Below are 22,492 nucleotides of genomic sequence, written 5' to 3' on the forward strand. Positions count from 1 at the left end.
AACCCAGTCCAATCCAACACAATGCTCTTTGTGTTTGTTTAGCAGTGGGTTGGAGTGGGGGTGGGGGAGGGATTGGCAAAAGTCTGATTTGGTTCAAACACTGACATGCACACAGCACCGAGAGAGACGCTGAGTGCGGCTGCTGCTTTGTGTAAGCACATCCATCATCTTGAACATCAAGTGCAAAGAATTGTGGGAGACGCACACTGCTTTTTGCTTCTGATTGCTGCGGGGTAAGAGCTGACATGGTTCAGTCAGCAGGATGACCTGGTGCAGTCTGAAAGCCACATTTCTCAAGTGAAGCTTGGCTTTCATTTGTGGTCCACCTCTTGGAGGGTGTGTGCAAGTACAATTACCGCTGCTGCAGGAGGGCTGTCATAGTATCCAGTGTATAACAATACACTCTGTATTGTGGTAGATAAAACCATGGTCTGATTCCCCCACCCTCTTCATTCATCCATGATCACCAATAACATACCTGATAAATCAACAGGGAAAACTGTTAAGAGAACTAAATATTTTATATTTCTTGGCAAAATAAACTAGAACTGCATGTAGTTAAAACGATAAATGAAGGTACACTTCAATGGAATTCTGTAAAAATGTGATTTATAGATGTATGTGATTCATGGTTTAAAAAAAGCAAATGTTTTTTGAATGATTGTTGTGCCATCAGTCTTGTTGTGACATCTTTGTGCTGTGAAATGGAATGTTTCATCTGGTGACATTACTAATCACCGTTAGTCGGGTATTGTGCAGTGTGCAGTGTGCAGTCAGTAGAAAAACTAGGCTTTCCTACATCAAATCAGCCTCAGCCGAGGCCAAGGCACTCGTAAACCCTCCCCCAGCAGTAAACTGGGCGCGTGCATAAGTAAAGTGTCATGGGTTCAAAGGTGAAGTGACAGGCACAAGTGTCGTTTGCAAAGCTGGAGTCATTTTGCTTCTTTGTAAATGAGGGAGAACAACTGTTTAAACAGCAGGACTCAAGCTGTATGTACCCTCTCAGCTTGTCACTGTAAACAGGACTCATTTTCAAACAAGTGGGATTTTGTTTGACTTAGGTTTTGTAAACTTTCACACACAAAGCTTGTGCATATAGGTCCATATTTGTATTTATTATGATGTATTAATATCATAACCACTAATGTAAAAGATTCTAACATTCTATCCACAAGTGACTATTGGGGCAAAGATTATAACATCACATAAAGGGGAATTGAATAAGAATTTGAAAAGGAGGAATATAAAAGGATACGGGGAAATGCGATGAGAGTAGATGGGCCCAAACCTGGATGGGTGCATCCCAGTGTAAATGGCAGGACATAGCTGTTCATCCCACCAGAGTGGGCCTATTTGCACTGGAATTGAAGGCCAGTTTGCCTCTTCTCATCTGGTGTACCAGCCTAACATATGATACCAGGTTCCTTGTAGGCCATGGGCGTGTGAATTCCTGGCATTGGGAGTAACCCATTATTGCCACCACCCCCCCGCACCACCCCCCCCCCCCCCCCGCTTCCCTTTGACAGGGCCAACAAGGATTCTGCCTCTTACTAGGCCCCATCGGAAAACTCAGAAATGGCAGAGACCCAGTACATCCTGAGACTTCGCTGTTTTCCCAGTGGGGAAATTCCACTGGAGTTACAGCAGGAAACTGGCGAAAGTTCCTTGCGAATTCTGTCCTCTAGCTGAAAAGCTGGCACTGGCGTAGGAGGAATGGGATGGCTGCTGTGCCTCAACTTCTGTGATTCTATGAAATAACTTTAGTGAGCTATAAATGGAGCCGATCTTATGGATAAATTAATTAAGAGCCAACAATAAAATAATTTTAGGTATGTACCTATTAATAATTTAGCACGAAGCAATTAAATGAATGCAAATAAAAACGGAAAATGCTGGAAATCTCAGCAGGTCAGGCAGCATCTGTGGAGAGAAACACAGAGTTAACGTTTCAGATCGGTGACCCTTCAACTCCTATAGTAAGGCTTGAACTTACAACCTTCTAACCCAGAGGCAGGAGAGATACCAAGTGAACAATGAGTTCAGTTTCCACAACACAAGTCAATTATTGTTGCATAAATTACATTCCAATCCAATGTTTTGCGCAGTCAGAAGCCAAATGTGTGACTTCTGTTTACAAAGGCAAAGCATGAAATTAATTTACAAAGCCACATAGTTTAGTCCATTTTTAGACCCACACACATTTTTACGTCTGAATTTAAAACTTTCTTTTGAGGCTATGATTTTCATTTTCTGAAGTTGTTTTGCATCAAAGATGGCATTGACTGTTTTGGGTTTTATATTGTTTGTACTGTTGAGAGTTTTTGAACAGATTTCTTTTTAAGAAATATTGGGCTAGAATTTCCTATCATCTCCAGCGCCCGATTGCCGCCCAAAAGACTGGGAAGATTATCACCGGAGAAAACTTCCTCCCCAAAAAATAAAAAAATCTGCCAAGCGAAAAACATGGGCCTTGCACCACCATTCTGGGCGAAACAGTTCAATTTAGGGTCCATTGGGCGGTTCCTAAGCAAAATAGGCAATGAATTTTTAAAAAATCAATAAAAATTTACCCCAAGGCTGCGGGTTGGGCCTAACAGCAGAAAAACAATAAAAATAATTTTTCCAAAAAAATCACCTAAAAAAATCAAAAAAACATTCCCAAGACACTTTAAAACTAAATAACCACAACAGATTTTTAAAATAATTAGTAAAAAACCAATCACTAACCTTTTTCTTGGGGAGCTACTCACCTACCGCCCAGCTCCGCTGATCCTTGTGGGCGTATTTTTAAAAACTCAGCTACGGGTCACCGCTGAGCCAAATATCGCGCCAGGGCGGTGCACGCCGGTGGTCTGCTCCCCAGCGGTACCTCGAAACCGCCGGCATAACTCAGGTCAGGAATTTCTCGCTCACAATGGCCAATACTGCCCAGAAACTGGGCGGTAAACTATTGCAAATTCCAGCCCATTCTTTCCAATTTTGTTCTATGAAGGCAGTGACTTATGATGGAATAATGTTCCCTATCTGCTGCACCACCTTTGGTACTTTTGCCCCTTCATCCAAATGGTATTTTTCATGTGTGAGCGTAGATAGTGAGTGTTGGCGGGCTATTTGACTGTGGAGGCCATTGCAGCGAGCCTGATCCTGTTCTCCGTCAACATCCATTCAAATGTACTTTCCAACATGACTCACTAGATAGTGACCAGGAATGGGTACATTTGGCTGCTTTTCACCCATCCCCTCTGCCTCCCACCACCACACCCGGCCCTGGGGCACTGAGATCAGCTGTAAGACCACTGCCACCCCTCCGGCTAAGATTAGATTGCTCAGCACAGACCAGGATTCGAACCAGGGATCTTTCTGCTATGTATTAGTCAGTACTATATCAAACAGTGCATTTACCCTTTGAATTGGCAGGAGAGCTCTTGAAAGTTTGGTGCCTTTTGTTACCTAGGCCCTAAGCACTGGCTTTCCTCTCTGCCTCTCTACCTCTCTTTCCTCCTTTAAAATACTTCTTCAAACCTACCTCTTTGGGCAAGCTTTTAGTCACCTGCCCTAATTTCTCCTGATGTGAGTCGATGTCAATTTTTTTGCCTTGTAATACTCATGTGAAGCACCTTGGGACGTTTTACTACGTTTAAAGTTGCTATATAAATACAAGTCGTTGTTGTTGATGAACTTCTTGGGTTTGTTTGTGCAAATATATATTAATATATAAATAGGGGACCCCAAATTTCCACAGGGTCGGAGATGCGTTCCTGGTGGAAGTCAGTTATCCAACCCAAACACGGCCCGGGCAGAAAAATCCTCTGCTCCGACCTCTCCAACACATGGCTACCTAGATGCCAGGATGAACCCGGGTTCATATTCTTTGAGCGGGGGAAGCAGAGCCCACCTAGGGATTGTGACTTAGATCCCCAAGTTTAAATCCCAGCAGCATGATTTATTTCAAAAGGGGCCGATTGGAGTAGTCCTTACATTGCCATTGCTGGTTGACAGCAGCTGCAGCAACAGCAGTTTGACAGAACTGCTTTTCCAACACTGTCCCCTTCCGCTGGGCTTCTGCTGCTGTTATTATAATGAAGTGACTCCGTCCTGACTCTGGCAGGATTAAAAGTGGAGGCACGCGGAGTAGGGCAAAGAATTTTCAACCCCATCCATGCCAAAGTCTTAAATCCAGATCACTTTGACCAGAGTTAAGCTTGCTGCCACAATGCCTTACCTAGAAGTTACCAGGAGGATACAAGAAGCAGGGGTTTGCAATAGAAATATTGACAACAAACATTAGAATATCCTTGATGCATCACTTCTTCACAAACTATATTTAGTTCATCTTTTGAAAAATACTAGGAGCTTATTGGTGCTGAACTGAGAGTTATGTATCTATTGAGTTCCATTGATTTTAATCCTTGTTTGCACAAAATGGACTCTTCGACATGCAGTGCAAAGTCCGCGAATTGAGAACTAAGACTACTTTAAAAACCAGGCCATTGCATTCTTGGCAAAAAGGTAAAACTAAAAGGGGATGGCCATTACCGATTTCTGCTTTGAAGAATTCAGTGTGCTGCACATAATGTTTGAAGATTTGACTGATTTAATTTTTCCATACCGTTCACCACAACATAGGCCAGTGAGTGGCCAACCCTGAGATATCGAACAGTGTTGTTCTATAATCAATCTCTTAGGAGCAGAGTGAGGCAATTTTCACTTTGGCTGAAGAACCATGGGTGGTTCTGCCACTTCCTGCAGTCTCTTTGACACATCACATTGGAACTCCAATCATTTATAGGTTTGCCTCAGGCTTAAGGTTAAAATCGCAGTTCATTCATAATGGAGCATGAGACTTACAAGACTCTATTGATTTCGATCCAATTTTGAATGTATTTGGAGCCTATCCTCTGATGGAAGGGCGGACATCAAGGGGGCAAAATTGGCTATCGTCCTGGTTGGTGGCAGTAACCTCCGGGGTTGGACATTCTGCGCCCTGTGCCGAAGTCCTTCCCCGAAGCGAAATCGGGGATACCGCCCCTCACAGGAAGTGGAGCGCAATGTTGTGCACTCCACTTCCTTTCGGGGCGGGATCAGGGGCACTACACGGGCACATCGCGGAGTGCTGCATGGCCTCTTCACTGAGCGCTATGTGATCTCTCCACGTAGCGCTAACGCATTTCAATACCCCTCCCCTTCCGTTAAAGGGGAGGGATGTTGCGAGTTGCCTCGTGATAGGTGTGTGGCCTGGTTCGTGATCCGCGAGGTTGGCGCTGGCATCACCAGTGGGGCGCTGGGCAATTTCCGCCATCAACCTCATCATCGCCAGCGCAGCGGCCTGGGCCGCTACTAGCGGGGCACGTGCTAGTAGATTCTCACCTCCGCTAACACCCGTGCAATTTCGCTGGAGCCGATAGCCCCTCTTCTCTCCCGGGCGAAACACTTTTGCGCCCCATTAGCGTCCCCCGGAGGTGCTAACGGAAGGCAAAGAACAAGGTCTTTTTTTAAAGTTTTTTCTTCAGGCTTGAAAAATTGGATGAGGAGGGGGTAATTTTTGTTTTGGACGGGCTGTGGGCAGAGCAATCGCTTCACTCGCTTGATAAAGCGTGCTGGAGACCTGAATCATTTTTGTGGTATGGCCTCATTAAATAATATCTACGAGTTGCCAGTGATAGTGGCTCAAAATTGAGAGCGGTCCAAGATCCAACAGCACCCCGATAGAGATGAGCCAGAGATGGGTCTTTAAGCGAGTGCGATAATTTTTGTGAGGACAGCAGGAGCAGTCATTATTGGCAAGGCGGACCTTTTTTGGAGCAGACTGCAGTGGTTCCTTTAAGGAGCACTGGTTCGTTGCCCGGTGCTGAGTTGGACTGGGCAGAGCACGCAGAAGACCAAAATTGCATCAGGGTCCTAAATACGGCATTGGACCCCCATTTGAATACTTTAATGAGACTCTTGCCTGTTTCGAGGCCCACTCAGAAATCACAACAGGCGGGCGGGCCCGGGCAAGAAGACAGCTGTAGGTTTTTGAAAACAAATTTGTCTTGTTACTGCCCCATTCACACTATCAAACAGGGCGGTAGTGAGACAAAAAAAAATTGTCCACTGGGTGTGTTCCTTAGAGCAGAGGAGAATATGGGTGATGGATATCGGTGTTTAAAATTATGAAGACATTGAATATGATAGGTAGAAACAGAGTTTACAGAGATTGAGGCATGTAGGGCAAGGGGACATAGATATAAGATTAAATATGAGAGACTTAGGATAGAGAACAGGAGAAAGTTGTGTGGCTGTGGATTGTTAGCGATTGGAGTAGACTTTTTAAGAATAGGTTTGATGGGTGGTTGAAGGAAAAGGAAGAAAAATATATGGGAACAGGCATGTGATTAGGACAACAGCACAAGTGGACGATAAACACCAACACAGACTGGTTGAGTTGAATGGCCTATTTCCATTTTTTAATTTCTGTGTAATTATCTCCTTCCTTCCATGATCACCTGAAGTCGTTAACATTTGCTGGGATACGGTGCCAAATGGTACCTCACCCGTGCCACCATTAATTATATACAAGTCAGAACAATGAGTGTGGACAAGGTATTCACAGGGGGCGGCTGTCATAGCTGAATCTGATCCTGTTCTCACTCGACGTATCTTCCAGTAGATGTTGCTGGATAGCCATCAGGAGTAGAAACCTTTCCCTCTCTAAATTAGAGAGGCACTGAGGCCCAATTATATCTCCCTCTGCCTCTGGAGGCTTGGTCAACATAGAATTGTGTTCGAACCTAGGATCTTCCTGGTCTGTATGGCTCAGCTTCTCATTCTGTAAAGCTGCTAAGCCAGCATTGTCTAAGCCCTTTGTCTTCATAGACCACTCAGATACATATCACAGAGTCTTGTGGGCCAAAACAAAACTTAAAGTATGTCTTAAGCTGCTGATACTGATAGATTCTGATTTAGGTTGATCCAGCAACAAGGCAACAGTGCTGCGAATAGCCCTTTCCAAACCTCCCAAGCTAACAAGTTCAAACAGGACAAACCAGGCAATAAGAAAGACAAATGTAATGCGAACTTCATGCAAGCTAGATTGTCAGGGCTTGTAGATCACATGTGGTGCACAGGCCATAGTGTGGACACCTCTGCGCTAAGCCATCAGAGAGCACTTCACACAAATGTTGTGTGATTTCTTTTTCAGATTTCTAAAGCTACCTCTTCCTTCCCAAGCTTGTACACTCGCGACCTTCCACAAGAGGTAGGCACCAGAGGAACTGGAGTGCATCATCACCCCCGGCAACCAAATTTTAATTTGAACCATTATTGTTAAAAGTTCATTTGTTTAATTTGTCGGTTTTAGTGCCCTTTAATAAGGGGCCACTTGATTTATTGTTTTACTAAAATAGTTGTAGTTGAGCCCACACATGCCTCTGGTGAAAGAGGGAAGAAACTTACAACCCTGACAGGAGAGGGCATTGTCAAGCTTCAGAATTAATACCGGTGGGGAGCCGTGGTTGAGTTGCTACTTATAAACATAATTCCACCTGTTGGATGAAGATGTTTCCTGATATCTCCAGCTCTGGCATTTCCTACCTGAGACGCTGATCTGAGCCAGGGCAGTTTGGAGTTTGAGGACTTTTTGAAGTCTGAGATGGATTTTCTGAGGCTGATTTCATACTTGTGTTCAATTTATATTCCCACGACTTCAAAGGGTATCAAGGAATCAAGAGGGTTGTGTTTGGTACCTAGAATATGTTGTAGGTGAATTTATGTGATGATAACTGGTGTTGTTATGTATTTTTCCGGGGTTACCACAGCTCTTCCGCCAAAGTTATGGTGGATAAGTGGGAGCACTCGTCTGGAAATTAACCCCCGTTACATTTGAGCTGAGATGAGCCTCAATGCAAAAAGTGGTGCCCGGCCATCAACATGTGCTAAATCCTGAGGGACACTGCTTAGTGCATGCTGTTTGCCTGCCGACCTCCAGGAATTCCATAATTCCAGAAACCTCTTGGAAAGACTGTGGTGTAGTTGCTATCTTGTATTGTATCATCATATGAAAATTGAAAACCAATCTAAGATACAGTTTTGACATAGGTTAAATTGAGCAAGACTCAGAGCTACTTAATAGTTTGTTGGTACTCGGTTAGGAAATTCCATTGGGTCCCTAACTGAATAGGGTAGGATTACTGAGGTTATTAAAATTATAATTGTTGCTCTACATTTACATCAGCCCTATGACATAATAATACTGGGGTTATGCTGTTTGTAGTGTGTCAAATTCAGAATGTAGGTTATTAGAAATTGTGCACCATCACAATGATGGGAATAATAGGATTGAAATAGACCAGGTTCTTCTCTGTTAGATCTATTCCTCAAGATTGTAGTTGGGAAGGAAGCTTGAGCTAATTGACAGGAGCTGCTGGGAAGGTTGCTTTTCGGATTCCATCTAAGTCTGAGAATAGTCTTTGACAGGACTGCTTGGCTTTCACCTCAGGGACCTGGATCCATGTTCAATCCAGACTGCTTTCTAAAGGGCTAACTGTAAGGGCCTTGCATGAAATTAGTTTGGGCAGTTCCAATCCACCTCCCATTAGGTACAGGTCTACAGCAGAAAAGTGCCTACTGTTCAGCATAGATTGGTTAACAAAATAGAACCCCCCTCCCCCGCCCCCGCCCCCACCACAGGAGCAGTTGTGGTGCTCTCTAGTTTTGGGATTGAGGCAGAGTAGAATGAGATTTACTGTGTGTTATATATGTGGACTTGTATTTACTCTGTACAGCCACCAGAGGGCTCATCCCCTGGAGTCCCAAGGGATCCCATAATCCCTTGGGAGCACAGGTATTTAGGCACTCTGGAGACACGCAATAAAAGACTAACGTCACACTTTACTTTGAGCTCACAGTATTCAGTCTGACTCTTTCTCCAAACACAACACTGTGCATTGGCCACACTATACTGAGGCCCTTCTTACTCACCTAAATAAAAACAAAAACTCCTTTCTTTTTCATTCTGCATCAGGGAAATGTGTTCCCATCAGTACATGCAAATATATGTATATTCCAAAAAATACCTCTCTAATAGTTTTCAAAAATTAAGACATAGAAAAGGCAGAAAAATCAATCCAGGTTTCCTTTATATCTGGAATGTTTCTCCTACAGTGATGCTCCTTGGTGTGATGCATCACCTTCCAGTTTGGAGGCTTGGGTAGCAGGGGACACAGGCTGCTTTACAGCTATATCACTGACAGTCTCTGCTGCCTCTAATTGTATAACTTGACAGTGAAGATCCTTCCTTGGAGATTTGAAATCTGCAATCAGTCAGTTGGATTTTTGTTTTGTTTTGTATCCAATCAGATGACCAGATTTATTATGGGCCTTGGTGTTCTCAAGCTAAGGATGGCAAAATCATCCGGGGTTCCTGCTTGTTTTTGACATCCAGTGACACCACCTGGAAAATGGATATGTGGACACCAAATGAGGACAGAAGTGTGCATGGTTGCAAAAGAAAAAGAAGACTTCAGGGCATCCAAAGTGCTTTACAGCCAATGAAGTACTTTCGAAGGGCAGTCACTTTTGTAATGTGGGAATCACAGCAGCCAATTTGCACACAGCAAGCTCCCACAAACAGCAGTGTGATAATGACCAGATAATCTGCTTTTTAGTGATTTTGATTGAGGGATAAATATTGGCCAGGACAATGGGGATAATTCCCCTGCTCTTCCTCGAAATGCAGTTGGAGCCCAACTTCTGATGGAAGAGTGCACTGCCCAAAAAAAATGGGCCCAATTAATTTTTATGCAGTGTTTTCCTAGTAGTTTCCCAGATGTGGCATTTATATGCGCTATATAAATGCAACTTGTTGTGATTAGTTGAGTCACATGTTGATGAGCAAATATCCGGTACCCGAACTTGCATGCAAATAGAACACTTAGCCGTGCTAGGCAGTGGTTAAAGAGGAGTGGAAACCAAGTGGCGTGGCATTCAGGCCCTTAAACATATTTTTCTCATTGGCTTCCTGGAAGAAATTATTTCCTCTGGTAGGAGAGTCCAGAACAAAAGGGCATAACCTTAAAATTGAGCTAGGCTGTTCAAGGGTGATGTCAGGAAGCACTTCTTCACACAAAGGGCAGTGGAAATATGGAACTCTCTCGCCCAAGAAGCTTTTGAGGCTAAGTCAATTGAAAATGTCAAAACTAAGTTTGATAGATTTTTCTTAGGTAAGGGTATGAAGGGATATGGAGCGAAGACAAGAACGTGGAGCTGTGGTGCAGATCAGCCATGATCTAATTGAATGGCGGAACAGTATCGAGTGGCTAAATGGCCGAATCCTGTTCGTTTGTTCCTTTAATTTCATTGCCCATTCACATTCTTGCAAGGCACGGTGTGGAGTTGATGAGTGTTATATTTTAGAAGGGGGAAGAAACACAAAAAGAATGAGTAGGTGGGATTTTGCTGGTTATTTTTACATTTCAACAGGTAAGAATAGGTTTAGTTCAGACTCTCCAATAACTCCCTATTCAGTTTCTAAACATGGTTTGAAGCAGCAGCACATTGTAATTCTGAAGCTTGGTTGATCCAGACTTTACCTATCAACACAGTGTTGCACAGATTTGTGTATCTAACTTAAGAAGATCACCATTGTAGGACTTTATTGGGTAAGGAAGAGAGGTGTGACAGCAGCATTGCTTAATTATGCTTCAAGTAGATAATACTGAATGATTTTTATATATATATTACTTGAGCTAGATTATTATGAATTAAAGTCTGGGATTCCCTGAGAATTCTGGCCTAATTCAACCCTCTTCCATCAAGCAGGTCTGAAAATGGCCCGAAGATTGCAATTAGCAAAGGAAATTGTTCCCTCTTCCCGTCAAAATGTTGGCCAAAGATATCTGCGGGGCACAAGCTTTTTTTTAACCTCGATCTTTTCAAAAAAATACTATTAATGCTCTCCTAATAACTCAGTGCATAACTGCACTCTATGTCAGGGGCTTGACCAAGAAGCTGCGAGGTTTAATCCAATGATACGTGCTGAGTAACATGATCTCTGCCAGGGTCTCATTAGAGACACTGCTATTGGAGTCAGTGCCATGAGGTAAGGAGGGGGAAATCAGCTGGGCTTCTCAGCTCTGATTGTGATCCAGCAACGTCTGCTGCAAAAAAATGCATGTGTGTGTGGATGTCCAGTGAAGACAGGATCAAATATGACCGTGATGCTCACCCCCCCACCCCCCACCCCCCGTCCCGTACTTGCAATGATAGTACAGTCTTCTGGTCCTCGCTCTTTCTTAAAGAATGGCCCTCGTGGGCGAGATACCGAGGGATGTTGGCACCTGCAGAGCCTTCTTTCAGTATGAGTCATTTACTTCAGGAAAGGAAAAGTAAGGGAGCAAGAAAAAGGAAGTGTGATTGACAAGATAATATGTTAAGCATCTCTCAGTCAATTATATTGTCAGCAGTGGGTCTGAATGTTAAGTGCATTGCTGCTTCCCTCCTGCATTCTGAATCCTCGCTGCATTCTGGTGTTTTAAAGTTCCATGTTTAAAGCAGATCAAGGCAAGAAGTTTATGTTCTCATCTTAGTCTGTCCTTATATATATCTATATATATCTCATCTAGCAGGACAGTTACACTTGATATTGTCACAAATGCAAAGTCTGTGTCACATTAGCACGCTGGTTGACTCAAGTATCATATCGATAAAACAGCAACATATCATAGTTTGAACAGATAGGGAACCGAACAATGAACAAGTAGTATCATTAAAAAAAAGAGAAAGCAATTGCCAACTGATTGACCTCAGGATGTCTCGAATGGCAATTAGAATGTATGGCCTTAAAGGGACAGGCAATTTTAAACATAGCTCCACCTAATTATGAATTACATCTCGTAATGCTCTCATCGTCACAAAATGATGTTTCCTCTGATTTACCGTGAGCAATGTCACAGGAAATCCACTCATATGGTGGGAACCTATTTAGATCTGCATGAAACCAGTTTATTTTCCTACAGAAACTCCATTGGCTGTATGGGGTGCTTACAGTAAAGCAATTGGGTCACATGGCCAGGGCATGATCCCTAGGGACATCCTAGAACAATCTGGGATAACGCTCCCAACAGAATTGGGAAGCGGTTGTGGGGCTGTTACTGTATTTGCAGTGTTTAATTCTTTACTTACAAGTGAGCAAGAAATTAAACAACATAAGGATTTTAATGGCCTGATTACGTAAGCTCTGCTGATTTGTTTAGTCTTGAAGAGATACTTAAAATGACAGTAATTTCAGTCATTTACCTGTTTAAATAAAACAGTACAAACTTCCAAATTCTAAGCTGGTGCCTTTCCCGCCTACATGTGGACTCGATTTGTTTCTACATTTCCGTGAATATTTTAACGTCTGCCCAAGTGACAAAACGATCCTTGCAACAATTTTGGTTGTGTGTAGAAGGTCAGGATTTGAATTGGTCATATTCTACGTGTGAGCTAACTTGCATTTCATTTCAGTGAAATGTCAGAATTTTAGAGGTGGCCTGCTCTCTGCTAAATATTTCTGACAATAAAAACCGTATATGTTTCCCATTTCTTGAGAGCTGGGGGCCCCAGCAGATACTTTCTGGAAGAAAGCCAGGGATGAATTAGGAATTAGCTACTCCTCGAAGGAACACTTAAAGAAAATTGTGGAAGATGAGTGAACTGCGGCTTACTGGCTTTGAGAATGTAGTTGTCCTTTTTAGAGATACTTAAAAGAGTTGTATAAATGCAAGCAATAAGATAGTTATCATAACAGTCATCTTACTGTGTAACATAACAAGTAGAGGCAAAAAGAGGCAGAGTGTAGCATAACCGGTCACTTCCTTTGCATAGCTGAAATAACTGTCCTCTGAAGTCACAGTGGCAGCCAGTGAAGTGGGGGGGAGGTGCACTGCACTGAGCTTAGTCTGTTGCTATAGTAACATCTCCTTGGTGTTTTTTGTTGTTTTGGGGGAGGAAATGGATTGGGATCCGTGGGGCACTGAGCAGAGCAGCTTCTGCAGCCATTAGCAGATAAAAGCTGCACCAACTGTCTTGTCGGTGGACTGTGCTCTTTTGTGCGTTACATCAGCTCCTTAAGTGTTACAGTTACACAAGTAATTGTTTGTGTTGGGAGTGCTGTGATTAGGTTTCTGGTAGAGGCCAGGCTCATGGGAGAAGATTTGAGAACTTATATAAAATAAAAGCACCCTTTTCAACGCTATGATTCTTGTCAGAAGAGGAAATCATCTCCATTTTGGAGAGGAGGGTGCCTGGAACAACTACACTCACAAGCACCACAATGAACACGTCCATGAAGCAAATAATGCAATTGCATCACATGTCGCTCAACAGAACAAAAAAAGCTTTTCCTGTTCATTTTTGTACAGGCGATGATGTTTTATTAAGATAACAAGTAACAAAGAGACATTTTGCTTCAGTTTGTAAAAGCTGAATGTGAGTGGTGCTTAAGGTTAAAAAGAAACCCTCCATTTATATTGAGCAGCATAATCTATGTGAACCCGAAGGTTATCTTCTCTCCGGCCACAAAAGCAGATAGCAAAACCAATATCAATTCTAATATGCAGAGCTTTCAATGAGATGCTGGTTCCTCTCTGCTTTTCACATGAAGATGTGTGGTTTTGTTTTGCGAAAACAACCCAGTGCTTATCTATTATATCTGACATTGGAATGCAACCGAAAGACGATAAACAAAGAGAAGTTCAGTTGACTGAAAAATAAACTGCTAAAGCAACGATGTCCAAATATGGCCTCCCCCCGCCCCCCCCCCCCAAAAGCCCAGGCAGGCTACTACAGAACCCAGGCAACCCATTTCTATGTTCACTTATATTTACAGAACTGTGCATAGTTCTGGTCTCCATATTACAAAAAGGATATAGAGGATATGGAGAAGATGCAAAAAAAGATTTAAAAGGATGATACCTCTGTACCAGAACTGAGAGGTTATAACTATCAAGAAAGGCTGGGACTCTTTTCTCTAGTAAAACGAAGGCTGAGGGATGACCTAATAGAGATCTTTAAAATTTTGAAGGGGTTTGGTAGGGTAGATCTAGAGAAGATGTTTCCACTTGTGGGGGAATTCAAAACTAGGGTCATAAACAATGTTTTCCCTTCATTTTTTTGCTCCTTTAAGGGACTGCGCAGTTTTACGCATACATTGGAAAAAACAGTCTGGACTGTGCAGGACCAGCCGCCCAGCTTAGAAGGGTTGGTCATAAATGTCGATAGTCACTGATAAATCCAATAAGGAATTCAGGAGAAATTTCTTCACCCAGAGAGTGATTAGAATATGGAATTTGCGACCAGATGGAATCGTTGAGCAGAATAGCATAGATGCATTTAAGGGGAAGTTAGATAAATCCATGCGGGGGAAAGGAATAGGATATGCTGATAGGATTAGGGTTAGATGAAGTAAAGTAGGAGGAAGCTCGTGTGGAGCATAAGCAGCGACATAGACCAGTTGGGTTGAATGGCCTGTTTCTGTGCTGTAATTTCTATGTAATTCCTATTCACTGTTTCGAGTTTGTGGGCCTGTAGGTTTGGAAAGGGTTCTCTCATTGGTGGATAAATGCTAAGTCAGAACACCACGATCTGTTAGTATGAGCTGCTTGAGATATAGGGAAAATAATAGGAATGTGGATTCAAATTTTATATGTTGCTCTCCCCAAGGTGTGTACCTGTGCTGGTCACAAAGACAAAATGCTTGGAGATCCCTGCATTAGAGATTGTAGACTACATAACCCAAGAGAAAGCAGGGCACAGACATCATTTATCCTATTCACACCAGATATTTTTGGTCTTGTTTTGCTGTTGAATTAATAAAGAGGCATTGGGTTCATGAAAAAGTGTTTGGGAAACCTTTTTTGGGAGGAGAGAAATGGCACGGCACCTTTTTGGTGCATGCCATCGCTTTCAAGAGACGTGGCAATGTGTTAAAATGTGATTTGCATTGTCACCGTAGGTGTTTGCAAACAAACAAATTAAAGGTTTGTCAAAACACTTTTTCATGAAGACAGTGCCCTTTTAAGAACTATAATATAGTTCCAGCAGAGGCTTGTGGGAGAAACAATCCACTAACAGGAACCATTACAAATGTGGTACAAAATCTCTTTATAAAGGAATCAAACCTAGTTCGAGTGCAATGACTAATGAATGACAGTCCAAGTTGGAGGAAGCCGTGAGGCCTGCAGGAGTACACCAGTGGTATGACAGAGATGTACAGAGCTCCCAGAGAGCTTTCATAATTCAGTGGTTGTGAATAATGCTGTTTTGGTCCTCGAGAATTGCATATACAGTATCTGATTCTGCCAAAAAACCTGGGCTAGTTAATGGAATTTTCGTGACAGATAACATAAAAGTCATTTTTCCCTTCGCTAGCTTTTGTTTTCCTGCCAATGCGCGGTGGGGGTGGGGGGTGGGGAACAGTTCTCAGACCTGTACCCTCAATCGTTCTACTACAGTAAAGCCTGTTTACCGAACCCCCACCCCCTCACCCCATGTAAATCTAAATAAATTTAACCCGACTGTAAATTTCCCAGTGTGTATTACATCTCCAGTTTCGTTATGAATAAAACACGAGGTCCATTTGTCAATCACCTTGAAATTAGAAAGAACAGCTTCCCCCAATTGAACCAAATCTCCTGCGGGAGAATGGGTAGAGTTTATGGGGCTGAAATTCAGCCTCCCGAAAAAGCCTCTTACCACCAGCAAGCGGCGGAACCCAGTGGCCGCTGCCAGCGAAATTCACCTTTCGCCCCGTTGCTGCCGACCCCTCCTAAGTGCGTCATCAAAGAGCGCACCGCCGATCTCCCGCGCCTCCAGCGAAATTTAGCTCCGAAAATCTTTGATCTGCCGTGCGGTGCCCCCGACAGCTTTTTCTGTCGATGCACCTTGCTTTCAGTGTGTGAGCCATGGCAGCACGGCGGCCCTTCAAGAAGAGGGCGCACTGCTGTGGCTGGCATGTTTTTTTTTGCCGGCTGACTGCCAGATCAGGCCGACAGTTACGCTCGCGGGTTTGGCCGGACCGCCAACAGGCAGCCTGGCACACCCTCTTGGGTGCCAGGCCGCTGGCCCGGCCGAAACCCTCCCTGGTGGCCCAGTGGACTGAAGTTTTAAAATGCCGAAGACTGTCCCCTTTAAGGTAAGGGGAGAGCGTAGTGGCGCACACCCGTCATGACGTCATCATCGCTCCGCTGATGATTGACAGCGGCGGTGACTCTGTCCCGCCACCACTTCCGCCCCTCTTGTTGGCAATCTGCTGCTTACCGCCCCACTTCCGCCCCCACTATGACCGACTTCCAGTCTGTCTGACAAAAAGACAAAGAGCTGAATTTACTGAAAGAGGCGACCTCATTCAACGCGGCAGAAAAAAACACTTCAGGAGCAGAAGGTGCGACCCGTTTCAGGCGGGGTTGAATTTCGGCCCCTATTACTCTATTTCCTCCTTCTAATGGACTACCTCTGCAATGCACCATCTGGATTAGAAATTGACCTCGTTATGCCCGTTTTCTATGGACACAACGCGATCCAATTTCAGGGACCAACGTCATGCGCCCCAAGGATGCCTGAAAAGTGTCCGACCTGAAATTGAGTCGGGCCATTTTTCAGGTTCCTTACAGCCACCTAAAATAGGTGTTAGGTGCCTTACAGCTGCTTTCAGCCCCCTTGCTGAAATTGGAAATTGAATATTGGACCACCAACAAAAAGTAAGATTTTTTTTAAAAACCCCACATTTTTTTAAAATGTTACCGTGGAGATAAGAGGAGGAGTGCTCCCCAAATCCACAGTAGTCTGATCCCTCTCCCATTCGCGCACTCCCTCACCCAGGATTTACTACTGGCTGTCGCTGGTGAGGCAAGTGGCCCAATATTCATTTCTTCAAATGAGCGAGCTGCCCGTGGAGGCAGGACAGGCTCCTGCAGCTCAGCTTAATTACAGAAATGACGCCCATAGCCCAATTTTGAGCCACCCGGTTGGGTCAAAAGTGGGCCCAGGTGTATTTTGACCCTTCCGTCTCTACGTTGATACCAGTTCTGATCTGAAACTGGCCACTAGGAGAGATGCACAAAGTAACTGTTCCTCTGAGTTTCCCCTCAGGAAGCACCTGGCCTCTGGTCAGTGCCCCGATCTCCCAACAGTAGCACAACTGAGATGAGGAATTTTAATGTGTGGGTGGACTATAAATACAAAGTAAATGCCCACCACTCTGCCACCTCACAGCTGGTGGAGTTGTCTTTCAAGTATTCTCTATTGTACCAAGCAATTAACACCTATTTATAGGAAACTATCCAATGGAACTTCTTTGTTGATGTAACTGCATGAACAAAAAACTAAATATTAAAGATATATATCTCTCCATTCACTAATTCTAGCAGTAGACCCGAGTATAAATCATGTAACATCGTACAGTACTCACCTTTATACATTTTTGCCAAAATTACGGAATGGCAGAAAATATATCACTGAGTTTGAGAATAAATTGGTGAATTCTGAAATCAGTCTACAAATGAGCTGTGTGAGTTGGCATGTCCAGGAGAGCCGGGGAGAAAAAGTGGAGGTGGTTAAGTTGGTGCAGGGACCGGGTGGCGAGATTAAAACATACAATTTTAATAAAAGCTGCGAAACCAAATCAAGAGTGGAATTTCACATTTAGTTGGGAACCTTAAGAATACAGAATTTAAGTTGCCCAGTATGCATATATTGGATGAATTTACTGGAGCTATATCTGTACAGCTAGACCAAATTCTGGTATTAAATAGACATTGCGGGAGAGAATTGTGCTGCGATACCACCCAGAATCTGGCGGAATCACAGTGGAATCCCTGACTGCGATTTCCCTCCTCCCATCCCGCTGGGACAACTGCTGCACGCTCCTTCCCTGCTAGCCACATGCAAATGGCAATGTGGTAGCTGGGTAAAGGGCCCAAGTTCCCTGTAGATTTTCCTTTGTTCCGCCACCTCCCGAGGCTGTCATGATGACTGTAGGCCTCAGGAGGTGGCGGCAACAGTACTGAGCACTGTTCCCTCTAAGCTGTACAGCTGTCTGCTGGTCCCACGCAGCCCAGGACTGTCTTTTTAAATGTGAAATGTCGCGCATGCATGAAACTTTGAATGAGACAGGTAGTTTGTTAAAAAAAAATAGGGTTAACATTGGTTCTGAGATACCCCCATGGAATGAGAGGGACTTGCAGGATGGGGCGGAATGCTAGTTTTACCCGTTACCCAATATTACTCTCCAAATCGGTGTAAAACCACCCGATCCTATCTATTTCCAGACGGGCAAGTTAGGTTAAAATTACACCCCATCGTTTTTGAAAGCCCCAGTCTCGGCTGAGGCCTTCAGTGGGACATGGTTTCTGATCTTCACCCTCTGCCCCCATTGAGGTCCCTCGCCAGATCTTCTGGTGCCGCAGTGATGTTCCCACTGCAACATGGCCGAGTTTCTCCTCCTTCGCACTGGCATCCTCCCACTGACTAGCCGGAATCCACCGTGCATACTTAATGAGCCGGACCAGGAAAGTGGCTTGGTGCCGAGGCAGATATGGAGCGTCAGGCAGAAGTACTAAACTGCCGGAAGTCCACCCGGAGGGAGGAATAATCCTCCCCCCCCCACCCCCATTACAAACTGGCCTGATTGAGTATCCACTTTAGTCAGAAAAGCAGCTTAAGTCTGTAAGATTTTTTTTGAAATGCTTTCCTGTTCCCCAGAATTTTGCAGTAATGAGGTTCAACTATATTTTGCTGGTCACAAGTTTGTATTGTAGAGAATTATGTTTCTGTGTTCTTAATGAGTCACGCAGACAATCTTAATAATCAAGTCTCTTTATGTTCCTTTTAAAGCTTCAAGAAACTGTAAAGAGGAAGCTTGAAGGTGCACGTTCACCACTAAATGGAGACCTGCAAAATGGAGTATCTGACAGCAGCTTCTCTCCAAGTAGCAAGCGAGTCCGAAAAGAGGGACCTGGGGTAGACCAGAGCAATGCCCTGTCTAATAACATCCCCATGCCTTCAGTCTCTCCTCTGCATCAACTTGACATAAAACCATCACTTCCAATACCGACCAGTGGAAATAATTCAACAGGTTTTGATGACATAAACAAGGAGGGCAGGCATCCAAGAGTGAACCTGCAAGCCAATGGCACCAGAGACGATGACGACTTCAACCTAATATTAACCAAGGAGCTTAAACAAGAGCCACTTGATGATCCAAGTTATATGGACTCATCAGATGCTTCCCTTCTCCATCAGAATAAACTGTTCTCAGATATTAATCTTAATGAGCAAGAGTGGCAGGAGTTAATTGATGAACTAACAAGCACAGTTCCAGAAGATGATATGCATGATCTATTTAATGAAGATTTTGATGAAAAGAAGGAGATGGAAGTTATCAGACCCACGTCGCAGACCCCAGTCCCACCAGATAATGCAAACATAAAGAGTGAGATGTGCCAGTCTCCTTTTAATCAGATGTCGATGGGATCTCCACAGGTTAGACCGTCTTCATCAGGCCCTCCATTTTCCAATGTCTCTACAGTATCCAGTGTATCCTCTGTATCAAGTATCTCATCACTTTCTGCTCCTGCCACTTCACCAGTAACTTCTGCAAACCAACCCCAGCAGCAAACCCCAAATCAAAGTCAAGCACATGCAAGGTCTGGAAATGGCTTTTTGATGACTACATCTTCTGGGTCAGGGTCAGGACAGGGACCAGGTCCAGGATCTGGTCCAGGAGCTCTACCATCAACTGGTTCCGATCTTTCTCGAGCTGAACAGTTAAAGCAAATGGCGGCTCAGCAGCAACAAAGAGCTATGCTGTTACAGCAAAAGCAGCAGCAAACACAGCCGCACCAGCAGAATCAGGCACCGAGCTGGTCACCTGCAGCTCCACCACACAGTCCCTTTGGAGGCCCCTTTAATCCAGACAAACCAAATAGCCCGATGATGTACCCACAGGCCTTTAATAACCAAAAGCCTATGGTGCCTACTATGACAAACAACCCTCAGAAGGCCATTAATAACTACCTCTCACAAAACCACATGAATATAATGAATCAGCAGCCAAATACTATGGGGCAGACCTCGGTGAACAAACAGCCTATGCTTTCGTATGCTAACACTAAGCCACTGTCTCATTATAATATTGAGCCTGTGGGCCAGAGAATGACACCGCCAATGGCTAATCAGAACAAAACTCCCATGATACCCTACATGCAGCAACAGCAGCCACATGTTCAACCTCAGGCTTCTCATATTAGTGAGGAACAGAAGCGCATGCTGTTAATGAAGCAGAAAGGACTACTGCCCCAGACAATACCTTATGGAACACTGCCAAGCCATGGTCCGGTAAGTGAGAAGAGAAAATTGATTTTTAATGTTGGCAAGGTGGATGCTTTTCCAGCTTGATGATTTCCCTTATTTCAGGCCTTTCACATCTCTCTGAAGTGTAAGTTTGTGCATACTTTTGATCTTTTGATTTTGCCCCATATTTTAATTGGTCTTGTATTTAATGGCGCCATATTTTTTTAAGATTCATTGATTCCGCCAGTCTGAGTAAAATTGGCTCTCTGAAACAAACTCTGTAATTCCTTGCTTTAGGCTTTGCTTTAGAGGGCACTTTGTGTACTTTATGTTAAATAAGTAAATATGCTGAGAATGATTTGCCTTTACAAACTCTCAAAGATTAAGAATCGTAACCAGGGAACAGTGTATGATTAAAGGTCTGCAGCAAAACGTAGGTCTCACAGTTTGATGTCTGAACTGTTCACTTGTGTCCGTGTCTTGTTATTTCTCTCCGGCAGTAGCTGATTATTTGATTCTACTTGTACTATAGTGGTAATCCTGCGTTGGTTGTTGATTCTGTAAACATAACTTTATTTGTTCAAATGAAAAAGCTTCTCAAAGTTTCCTGATCACCACTGTCACAGTTACAGACTCGTGTTATAAAGGGTTACCACAAATAGCACAATGGTTGAGTGTAGTGCTCATTATTTGCAATATCACAATATCAAATATTGCATTATTTGACCCAAAATTCCACATTGCTTTTTTTAGCGCTATTTCAGATTAATGGCCTTATTAAAAATCTGAAATAGCACCAAAAAAATGTCCGAAGTTTTGCCAAAATTGTTTTCGATTTTGGCACAGTGCAGAAAGACCTTTGGTTTTGAGGGTGGAGCTAATCGTTAGCACCAATAAAATGAGGCCCGTTCTCTGCGCATGCCCAAGCATTTAGGTTTCCAGGGTAACGCGAGGTAATGGGAGGGAATGAGTTGTCTCTCTCTGGTTCCCAGAGGAAGGAACTGTGGGCTGAGGGCTGCTTTTATATAATTGTGTAGAGGGAGCTTTACTCTGTCGCTAACCTGCCCTGGAAGTGAATTGATGCTGAAATGTGAACTCCCGTCCGATTTGCAAATGAGTACTGGACTGTATAGTGCTAATATGACATCCTTCAACTTTTCTTTGTTGTGTTACTGTTCCACAGTCACTGAGCATGTTAGGTGTTCCCTGGCTAAATGGCCCACTGCAGCCGCCCCTATCCCTGGCCAAATGGCCCACCGCAGCCATCCCTATCCCATGGCAAAGTGGTCCGCCGCAGCCACCATTTGGCTAGGGATAGGGGCGGCCGGTAGGATTCAACCCTCGGCCGGACACAGGAGCTCGTCGCTCGGCTTTGAAAGAAGTCAGGGGAGAGGGAGGTGGAAGCCAAGCGAGGCCGGCAGGATTCAACCCTCGGCCGGAAACAGAAGGTGGAAGCCAAGTCAACAGTTTGGTGGTGGAACCTAACCACGTCTCGCAATTGCAGTTTTGAACTTCAATAAAGTTAGTCTTTTCCCTCCGCACAAGCATTTTTAAGTAGTTTGCAATATATTTATTTCCTCCCTCCAAAAGCTATAACTCAGCTCTGTTTCCAAAGATGGCGTCGGTAATGCCGTTTTCGATCTGTATAGTAAGGTTTTAAAAAGTGGTCCATAGCGCTGCCTTAAAAAAAAAATCCTAATTGGCGAAACTCGCAAAAATGGCGTTATGGGTGGGTTTGACCCTGAGTGACGTCAGAAAAACAGTACTTAAAAAAAACGTCTGTTATCTGTTAAGGATGGCGTTATATCATTGACGAAACTTGCAACATTACGTTAGCTCCAAAAAACACTGTTGGCTCCAAAAAAGTGGAGATAAATGGTGACGAATTTTGGGACCAATATCTCTGGTTTAACAACTGTAGGTCTGCAATATCTGGTGTGCTCATTGTATTCAAAATCTTACATGTTTTGTGTAAGTAACAGCTCTGTAATATACCATGCAAAAAAAACAACGATATTACAAATGCCATATTGCCACTTGCAATAATACTCCATGTCTTTTCCCCATTAGCTGCAGAATTATACCGTACATAGCTAAACCACATCCACTTACAGCACAGAAGGAGTCCATTCAGCCCATCATGTCTGTTTGCCGGCTCATTGCTCAAACACTTCAGAATGAATCC

At 43.8% G+C, this 22,492-nt stretch overlaps 1 protein-coding gene across 2 annotated transcripts in view; it reads left to right on the forward strand.

Moving 5' to 3' along the window:
* maml3 (mastermind-like transcriptional coactivator 3) overlaps positions 1–22,492 on the forward strand; it is a 516,812-nt gene that overhangs the window by 255,217 nt on the left and 239,103 nt on the right. For both annotated transcript variants that reach the window (XM_070872145.1, XM_070872144.1), the window contains exon 2: positions 18,850–20,352. In XM_070872145.1, coding sequence (XP_070728246.1) covers positions 18,850–20,352 — 1,503 coding nt within the window. The remainder of the gene's footprint in view (positions 1–18,849; positions 20,353–22,492) is intronic.

Source organism: Pristiophorus japonicus, chromosome 2 (assembly GCF_044704955.1).
Source record: "Pristiophorus japonicus isolate sPriJap1 chromosome 2, sPriJap1.hap1, whole genome shotgun sequence".
NCBI classification, from domain to species: domain Eukaryota; kingdom Metazoa; phylum Chordata; class Chondrichthyes; family Pristiophoridae; genus Pristiophorus; species Pristiophorus japonicus.